General features: G+C 37.6%; 1 protein-coding gene across 2 annotated transcripts in view; it reads right to left on the bottom strand.

Annotated features, from left to right (window-relative positions):
- Positions 1-6,785: 6,785 nt before the first annotated feature.
- adat1 (adenosine deaminase tRNA specific 1) overlaps positions 6,786-10,307 on the bottom strand; it is a 40,948-nt gene continuing 37,426 nt past the window's right edge. For both annotated transcript variants that reach the window (XM_039763425.1, XM_039763426.1), the window contains exon 10: positions 6,786-7,829. In XM_039763425.1, the coding sequence (XP_039619359.1) occupies positions 7,697-7,829 (133 nt within the window). In that variant the 3' untranslated portion in view covers positions 6,786-7,696. The remainder of the gene's footprint in view (positions 7,830-10,307) is intronic.

Genomic DNA, 10,307 nt, shown 5'->3' with positions numbered 1-10,307 from the left:
CACAAACACTACAGGCAAAATATCCGAATCTACAATAATCTGTTCGCGTTCGCATAATTCAATGCTCAAAACGTAGAGTTACATGATTGAGGACCATACACTATGAGAATCTGTGGTCCCACAACAATTAAAGCTACTTCAAGTTTAATTTCAAAGAACCCACAATTTGGTCAGGTGTATCTTTATAATCACGGAAAAGCAATGCAACATGGAATCGAAAGAGTTAAACGATTGGACTTTAATAGAAATTCTACAGCCAATAAGGGATACAAATCCATACATCCAAAAGTATCGTACATTACACAAAATTTATCTGAAAAACACAGACAAAGAAGTTTTCTTGGATTTCTTTATGAATCTGAAAGATCACACTCGCATATACAATAAACCAACATGTGATGAATTGTCAGCTATAATAGTTTCGAAAGATGGAGATATCAAAGTTATCAGAGTTGATTTTCATGTTTATCCAAAAGCAAAGCATGATTCGTCACAAGCGGCAGATCCAGGAAATGCCTACCACGTAGCACGGGGGTTCGCTAGCGTAGCAAGCAGGGGGCAGCGCCCCCTAGTATATACTGCAGAAACACAAGTGCAGCACACAACAAACTTTTATTTACAGCTGGGTAGCTCTTCTTCCTCACTCCCCAGGGCACAGCACAGTACAAATCACCACAGTACATGATTCGTAGTCCTTTTCTTCTCTTTATCTCTCTTTCCGCCTCCACTCCTCTTCGTCCACCTTCTCCCAAATCTGGCTCCTTCTATAGCACACTTGGAAGCACTCCAGATATCTAATGACCTGCTTCTGGTAGCACTTCCGGGTGTGACGGAAATGCTGCCAAACAGGGCTCAGCAAATGTCCAGGTGCCCCCTGGCTATGGCCATGGGCCCCAGCAGGGTTGAATTTCCATGCCCCAAACCTGAGGTCCCGCTACAAGCCAAAGGGCGCTGCCCTCTAGTGTTCTGGGGGAGATAATGTCCTGAATAAGTCCTTCCACTATTGCAGTGTCCTGGCCGTCTGCCACTATATATATATAAATATATATAGTATATAGCAAAATACCCGCGCTTGGCAGCGGAGAAGTAAAAAGAAAAGGAAACATTTTAATAATAACGTAACACGATTGACAATGTAATTGTTTTGTCATTGTCGTTATATATATATATACACACACACACGAGTATATATATACTGCTCAAAAGAATTAAAGGAACACTTTTTAATCAGAGTATAGCATAAAGTCAATGAAATTTATGGGATATTAATCTGGTCAGTTAAGTAGCAGAGGGGGTTGTTAATCAGTTTCAGCTGCTGTGGTGTTAATGAAATTAACAACAGATGCACTAGAGGGCAACAATGAGATGACCCCCAAAACAGGAATGGTTTAACAAGTGGAGGCCACTGACATTTTTCCCTCCTCATCTTTTCTGACTGTTTCTTCACTAGTTTTGCATTTGGCTACAGTCAGTGTCACTACTGGTAGCATGAGGCGATACCTGGACCCTACAGAGGTTGCACAGGTAGTCCAACTTCTCCAGGATGGCACATCAATACGTGTCATTGCCAGAAGGTTTGCTGTGTCTCCCTGCACAGTCTCAAGGGCATGGAGGAGATTCTAGGAGACAAGCAGTTACTCTAGGAGAGCTGGAGAGGGCCATAGAAGGTCCATAACCCATCAGCAGGACCAGTATCTGCTCCTTTGGGCAAGGAGGAACAGGATGAGCACTGCCAGAGCCCTACAAAATGACCTCCAGCAGGCCACTGGTGTGAATGTCTCTGACCAAACAACCAGAAAGACTTCATGAGGGTGACCCAAGGGCCCCATGTCCTCTAATGGGCCCTGAGCTCACTGCCCAGCAGCATGCAGCTCGATTGGCATTCACCATAGAATACCAGAATTGGCAGATGCACCACTGGTGCCCTGTGCTTTTTACAGATGAGAGCAGGTTCACACTGAGCACGTGACAGAAGTGAAAGGGTCTTGAGAAGCCATGGAGAACATTATGCTGCCTGTAACATCATTCAGCATGAGCAGTTTGCTGGTGGGTTAATGATTGTCTGGGGAGGCATATCCATGGAGGGTCACACAGACCGCTACAGGCTTGACAAAGGCACCTTGGCTGCCATTAGGTATCAGGATGAAATCCTTGGACCCATTGTCAGACCCTATGCTGGTACAGTGGCTCCTGGTGCACGACAATTCCTGGCCTCATGTGGTGAGAGTATGTAGGCAGATCCTGGAGGATGAAGGAATTGATACCATTGACTGGCCACCACACTTTCCTGACCTAAATCCAATAGAACACCTCTGGGACATTATGTTTTGGTCCATCCAATGCCACCAAGTTGCACCTCAGACTGTCCAGGAGGCTCAGTGATGCCCTGGTCCAGATCTGGGAGGAGATCCCCCACAACACCATCTGTCACCTCATTAGAAGCATGCACCGATGTTGTCAGGCATGTATACAAGAACACAGGGGCCATACAAAGTGCTGCATACAATTTTGAGTTGCTGCAATTAAATTTTGGCAAAATGGACTAGCCTGCCACATAATTTTTCACTCTGATTTTGGGCGCCTTTGAATTCAGCTCTGTAGGTTGATCATTTTCATTTCCATCAAACGATGTGGCATCCTTTCGTATATATATATATATATATATATATATATATACACTGTATATATATATATATATATATATATACTGTATATATATATACTAGCAAAATACCCGCGCTTTGCAGCGGCGAAGTACTGCCTTAAAAGTTTTATTAAGAAGAAAATTAAACCTTGTTAAACTGAGGGAAAATATACCAATAATTATTTGTTAAGGATCTCTTTGTATACCACATTGTGAGTTCGGCCCTCCGGTTGTAATATGACCAAGCTGTTCGCTGAGCTTACTCTTAAGAATGCAACGTACAGTTGGCCATGTGAACAGTAATCTTGTTTCAAATCTCACAGCTTGGATTGCTGCTGTCATAATCGGTTTGAGTTTCATGGTTTGTTTCAATTACGACAGTATTTGCAGGACTTGTGTTGAAGTGACATTCGGCATCTGTCAAGCGTTGTAAGCATACAACTGGTTTCATCGATAACTTCATATCCAGCTTTTGAGAGTTTAAACATTCATAAATATCAAAGTGTACACTACTGAAATCGTCACCTGTGAATCTAAGATGTTTAAGAGGCATTGGCGGTTGTCCAAAAGTGTAAAACATTTGGCCATTTCGGTACACTTGAAAGCGACAATCGAACAATTCAGCGGCAGCCATCAACTCACATGCAGATGCATAGGTGAAGGGCTTAAACATTTCACTCTTATAGTGCTCCTGTGTAATATAATTATCTCCTGTACCGTCATCAGTCCACACCTTGAACCTGTCCCAGTCATTCAATACATAAGACAGAATGTTTCTCCAGATATCAAGAGTGAGCCTGATATGGCCGTGCAATATGTAACAAAGAGAATGGAAAAGGCAGGTGCCATCCCCGGGCATGGGAACCACTCGGTAAGTGACAGTTCTTTGATCGATGGTGATCACCCCGATAGATATGTTAATGGGGGAACGGTTGGAACGATAAAGGAAATGGGTACCTGAGCAATGTAAAGTAAGTCTAAAATACCTACATAACAACTATAATCGTAATAAACGAACAATAAAACAGCGGAGAAGCCGTGGATTAAATAAAAAGGCTGTAGTTATCAGCAGGGAGACGTGAATCCCGTGGCGAAGCAAGGAAGGGAATGAAGAGACTGGAGCGACAGATGGCCTTATAAAAGCAGGCAGCCAACAACGTGGGAGGCGTTGGGATGGGGGACCCAACGCCTCACATGGTGACTGAGCTGCAGGCTATGGACTATATATATGTACGTAAGTAGGATTCAGTTAGTGTTGGGAACCCGCGTACCAAATTTCTTGAAGATGGGCCCATAAGTAACAAAGACTGTTGAAAAGTTCAATATGGCAGCCGACAGTGGCATCATACCACCGAAAGAAGTACCAAATTTCAGCCTTCTACCTATACGGGAATTTGGAGAATTAGTGACGTTGGAAAGTTCAATATGGCGGCTGACAGTGGCGTCATACCACCGAAATAAGTACGTACATCGGTTTCGGTTAGTGTAGGGAAGCCGCCTACCAAATTTCGTGAAGATGGGGCCATAAATAAGAAAGTTCAATATGGCGGACGTTGTCGACCGTTATCGACCGTTATGCGTGGAATTTCGAAATAAAACGTGGTTAACTTTTTTAAGTAAGCTGTAAGGAATAAGCCTGCCAAATTTCAGCCTTCTACCTACACAGGAAGCTGGAGAATTAGTGATGAGTGAGTCAGTGAGGGCTTTGCCTTTTATTAGTATATATATATATATATATATATATATATATATATATATATATATATATATATAGTGGGATGCAAAAGTTTGGGCAACCTTGTTAATAGTCATTATTTTCCTGTATAAATCGTTGGTTGTTACGATAAAAATGTCAGTTAAATATAGCATATAGGAGACACACACAGTGATATTTGAGAAGTGAAATGAAGTTTATTGGATTTACAGAAAGTGTGCAATAATTGTTCAAACAAAATCAGGCAGGTGCATAAATTTGGGCACCACAAAAAAAGAAATGAAATCAATATTTAGTAGATCCGCCTTTTGCAGAAATTACAGCCTCTAAACGCTTCCTGTAGGTTCCAATGAGAGTCTGGATTGTGGTTGAAGGTATTTTGGACCATTCCTCTTTACAAAACATCTCTAGTTCATTCAGGTTTGATGGCTTCCGAGCATGGACAGCTCTCTTTAACTCACACCACAGATTATTCAGGTCTGGGGACTGAGATGGCCATTCCAGAACGTTGTACTTGTTCCTCTGCATGAATGCCTTAGTGGATTTTGAGCAGTGTTTCGGTCGTTGTCTTGTTGAAAGATCCAGCCCGGCGCAGCTTCAGCTTTGTCACTAATTCCTGGACATTGGTCTCCAGAATCTGCTGATACTGAGTGGAATCCATGCATCCCTCAACTTTGACAAGATTCCCAGTCCCTGCACTGGCCACACAGCCCCACAGCATGATGGAACCACCACCATATTTTACTGTAGGTAGCAGGTGTTTTTCTTGGAATGCTGTGTTCTTTTTCCTCCATGCATAACGCCCCTTGTTATGCCCAAATAACTCAATTTTAGTTTCATCAGTCCACAGCACCTTATTCCAAAATGAAGCTGGCTTGTCCAAATGTGCTTGAGCATACCTCAAGCGGCTCTGTTTGTGCTGTGGGCGGAGAAAAGGCTTCCTCTGCATCACTCTCGCATACAGCATCTCCTTGTGTAAAGTGCCAATGGTTGAACGATGCACAGTGACTCCATCTGCTGCAAGATGATGTTGTAGGTCTTTGGTGCTGGTCTGTGGGTTGACTCTGACTGTTCTCACCATTCGCCGCTTCTGTCTATCTGAAATCTTTCTTGGTCTGCCACTTGAGCCTTAACTTGAACTGAGCCTGTGGTCTTCCATTTCCTCAATATGTTCCTAACTGTGGAAACAGACAGCTTAAATCTCTGGGACAGCTTTCTGTATCCTTCCCTAAACCATGATGGTGAACAATCTTTGTCTTCAGGTCATTTGAGAGTTGTTTTGTGACCCCATGTTGCTACTCTTCAGAGAAAATTAAAGGAGGAGGGAAACTTACAATTGACCCCCTTAAATACTCTTTCTCATTATAGGATTCACCTGTGTATGTAGGTCAGGGGTCACTGAGCTTACCAAGCCAATTTGAGTTCTAAAAGTTTTGGAATCAATAAAATGACAACGGTGCCCAAATTTATGCACCTGCCTGATTTTGTTTGAACAATTATTGCACACTTTCTGTAAATCCAATAAACTTCATTTCACTTCTCAAATATCACTGTGTGTGTCTCCTATATGATATATTTAACTGACATTTTTATCGTAACAACCAACGATTTATACAGGAAAATAATGACTATTAACAAGGTTGCCCAAACTTTTGCATCCCACTGTATGTATATATATATATATATATATATATATATATATATATATATATATATATATATATATATATATATATATATATATATATATATATATATATATATATATATATATATATATATAGATATGAGAACAGCACTCATATCAATGACTAACTAATTACATTGACAATCATGTTACGTTATTTTTAAAATTTTTCCTTTTCTTTTTCATTGCTTCTTTAACACACTACTTCTCCGCTGCGAAGCGCGGGTATTCTGCTAGTATATAATATAATATACTTATTTTGCCCCACCAACATTTTAAAATATACATACATATATTCAAATTGAATATTTTAAAAACAATAGATTCTAATTTCAACTATTGGTTGACAGTTCTACTACAGACATATAGAAACACCGAGAGCTAAATTTTGATGGTGTACCAATGTGTGTAATGTGACACAATGGAGTATTCCCTTTCTGTAGGGACTGCTGAGATCCTTGAAATCCATTTTCACAACCAGAAAAAGACATAGGTATTATTAATTGAGTTAAAGGTTTTGCAGAATAGGGATACTATTTTATTTGAATAAAAATAAATTACTATATATTGCTGAATTGAACCAAATACTTAATATTCTGAAACATAAATATGGTATTATGATTAAGACAATAAATGCTGAAATAATGTAACATGCATTAAGTGTATTTTTTCATATACATGCATAAATCACAACATTAGTCAATTTTGCTGATAAAATATAATGTAAAGTACTACAAAACTGTTATGCTGTACTAGTAAACACCACTCCGTTCACTTATTTTCTAAATCTGCATTTTTCCATTACAGGGTCATGGGTAGTCAATGTCAGTTCCACAAGTGTTGGGTGCAAGTTTTTATTCATATAATAGTTTATTATATTGCTCTTTTTTGTGCCTCTAAAGAGTATCAGATCTTTAATTAGTAATTAATAAAATTTCTATAATGTCTTACTTTAACAAATTAGTGCCTCATATCGCAATATTTAATAAAACCACACTGTCATTAGTTGTAGCTTATAAACTTGAACATATAATCAAATAACAAAAACACTGCAAAGAGTTTCTTGTTCAGATCATGAAAATAGGGATGGATGGATATCTTTATTTGTCTCCAGGGGGCAATTTGGCTTTATACAGAGGCTTGAGAAATAAATACTAGTATTATATTATGACAAACAACAAGCCCCACTCAAATATACATCAGAATGACTAAAAAGAATAAAACTTCTGACTTGGCAGCTGTAGTCGGAGTGAGACATTATGCAAGTGTATTGTCATTTGTATAAATGAGGTTCAGCAGCATTTTTGACACATTTCTATTCAAGAACTCAATGGCTGATAAAAAAGAAAGTTAATATATAACTTAAATAACTTATATAATATAAGTATTGACAAGTGTTTTTGAAAGTGATAATGCATCATTTAATTTACTTACCCAAGCTACATAACATGCTTGACTTTGAATTGTGGCTACATAAAGCAAGGACACAGGGTGAATATGAAAATTCCACAAAAACAATAACTACAGTAATAAAGGAATATGTATTTTCAAAAAATATATTTAATAAAAAAACATCTGTATTTTGCAGTGATTGAGATTCCCTGTATGTGGTTTTGCTTTTATGAGTGTACAGCATATCCACACAGTACCACTAATTGAACAGCAATAATTCCCTTGGGCTTGAAATCCATGTTCCAAAGGCTTGCTTTTTTAGTTCACTCCAAGCGTGCTGATACTCCTCTGAGGCTCTCTTATAGTCCCAGTATGTTTTTAATTCTTTATCCCTGTGAAACAATGAAGGCAATATTTATTTGTCTTACTGCAGTTTAAGAAACATGAAAATGTATAAATTACAAAAAAAGCACAATTTTTTTATACTCTGTGCATACACTACAATTGCATACAATCAGAAAGCCTCCTATATATCAACTCCTGTGATAGCAAATGAAAAAAAATATATCACTCATTCTAACTTAAGTTTCCATGTACTAGTGGAAATTGTGATTATGTTGTAATGGATTAAGGTTCTAGAGGTTTTATAAATCTGTATAGTAATGGAAACATTTGAATTGCACATCAATAAAATTTTCAGACGCACTTAATTCAATTCAAGGATGAATAAATTGAATCTGTGACTGAAAGGAGATGAAAGGGATTATTGCATGTAACTCAGAGGATTTAAGATTTCCGAAAAAGATGTTAGTTATAAATTATTTCTTTCTCCACAATATTTTGTTTTTTTAAATTCATCTAATACAATATCATATTAAAGCTTTAATTTAAGGTCTCAAATATCAGGGAACCTCTTCAAAAAAAGAGATATGCTTCTTTTTCTACCAAACCAAACGTCATATTAACACTTAAAAACACAATCTAAGAATGAAAATTCAGAATAACAAATGAAAAACTTTAGAATCACAGAAGGCACAGGACAGTCACTGTTTGTTTTTTTTTTTGTTTTTTTAAATAAAAGAAAATGTATCAATCCCAAGTTCAAGTAGAACTGCACATGGGGAATAATGTGGAAGGGGTATAAAGAAACATTAGAAGAGGAAAGGCTCTACAAGGGGAATTTATTTAATCTGTGTTAATTATTCACAGATGTTCATTTGTAGTATATTCTGCAAAATATAGGGTGTTACTAAATGTCATACATGTTAGATAGCTTTATTTGACTTTTTATCATTTATATATTATATATAACAATATATTTCTAGTTTTAGTTCTGAACACTGCCTATAATTAAACTGTTTCTGCTTGGTCAATTGACTAACCAAACAAATGCAATTGTCAGATCCCTGGTACATACGGTAACACACCCTAAGATTCTTAAATCCTTAGGCCCAAATCAACAGACCTGCAATCCATCTAAAAAGTCCACTATTGCTTCAGGACAATATGACTTACCCATATAGTGTACATTATATGCACTATGCAATCACAAGACATCTAATTAGATTAAAAGCCATTGTGTATTTTTTTCCTAGAGGTCTTCACACAGTACTCATTACAAACATGTCTTAAAGCTTATAGCCCCAAACTCTGCACCTCACTGTTGAAGCTGGGCCAAGGATGCATTTCATTAATAAGTGAGAGTCAATGTTTGGACAAAAAAACCCATATGCAAAAAAAAATTGTAAATTAAAAAAGCCCTAATGTCTTTTATCATATTGGTTATGTTTAATAGCTGGCAGGTCCTGGTTTGAATGCATGTTGCAGTGCCTTCTCCCTTAGGACTTAAGTGAACTTCCATAGTCTAAAAGCATGCTGTCAAACTGATTTTTGCATCAAAATTACTTCAATATTGGTTGGAGAGAAGCAGTAGCATCTCATTCTTGTTATGCTCCCGCTCTGTGCCCCTCTGGGTTTACAAACTGGATGTCTGCAGCTATGATCAGGATGATTGGCTAAGAAAAATGATAAACTGACATAATATTTAAAATCCACTTCAAAAATAGGCTCAAAGGGGGTCAAAGTTCCCACCAGCAAAACTGGACAAAAGAGGCTTGGGTGGGTTTAAAAGCTAGCTAAGTGGGCAAGACTTTGCTCAGACAAAAATAGTCTTTTTCAATGATGATTTTTTTTATCAAATAACCAAGAGTAGTTGTTTAGAGAAATAATTATTGCTGACTAAAAGTATTCCCAGCAGATATATATTAGAAAAATAGACAATTAAATAACAAACACAATCTAATGGAGTATAAATCAGAAATCATGAAAAAAAATCCCCCCATAAAATGACAATTTCCGACAAACAAATTCACCCACCTGCTTTTTAAAAAGTATATATGTTCTCAAACAAAGAGTATCAAAAACCCAAAACGACAGTGACACTACTGAGTAACACTGCAAGGTCCATTAAAAATTTTGAATTAAGAAAAATCTTTGCTTACAAAAGAGGGAGATCACAGGGCCAAAAAAAGAGCTTTAAAATACTCCAAAACTCTGTTTCCTGCAGATTGTACTACTTTCATTTTGAAATGTCCTTAAAAACGATTTCCAAAGAGAAAGAACAAGTAACATTTATTAAATGAGTATAGATTTTTAAGATTACCTTTTATCTTTATTGTGGACAATAGTTCCATCATTATGCAATGATATTAACTCTTTCAGGGCTGATGTTGACTTTTGTCAAAATGAGGAGTTGACGATAGTAATCAATTGTCAACTGTAACAAAACAAACCGTTATGTTTTATTTGGAGTCTTGTTGCTAGAAAGAATGTTAGCTTCGTTGGTTTTGACCGAGATTTCCTGCACTCCC

Source organism: Polypterus senegalus, chromosome 9 (assembly GCF_016835505.1).
Source record: "Polypterus senegalus isolate Bchr_013 chromosome 9, ASM1683550v1, whole genome shotgun sequence".
Classification (NCBI taxonomy): domain Eukaryota; kingdom Metazoa; phylum Chordata; class Cladistia; order Polypteriformes; family Polypteridae; genus Polypterus; species Polypterus senegalus.
The sequence above is the reverse complement of the archived record's forward strand: the minus strand, read 5'-3'. Positions and strand labels throughout refer to the sequence as shown.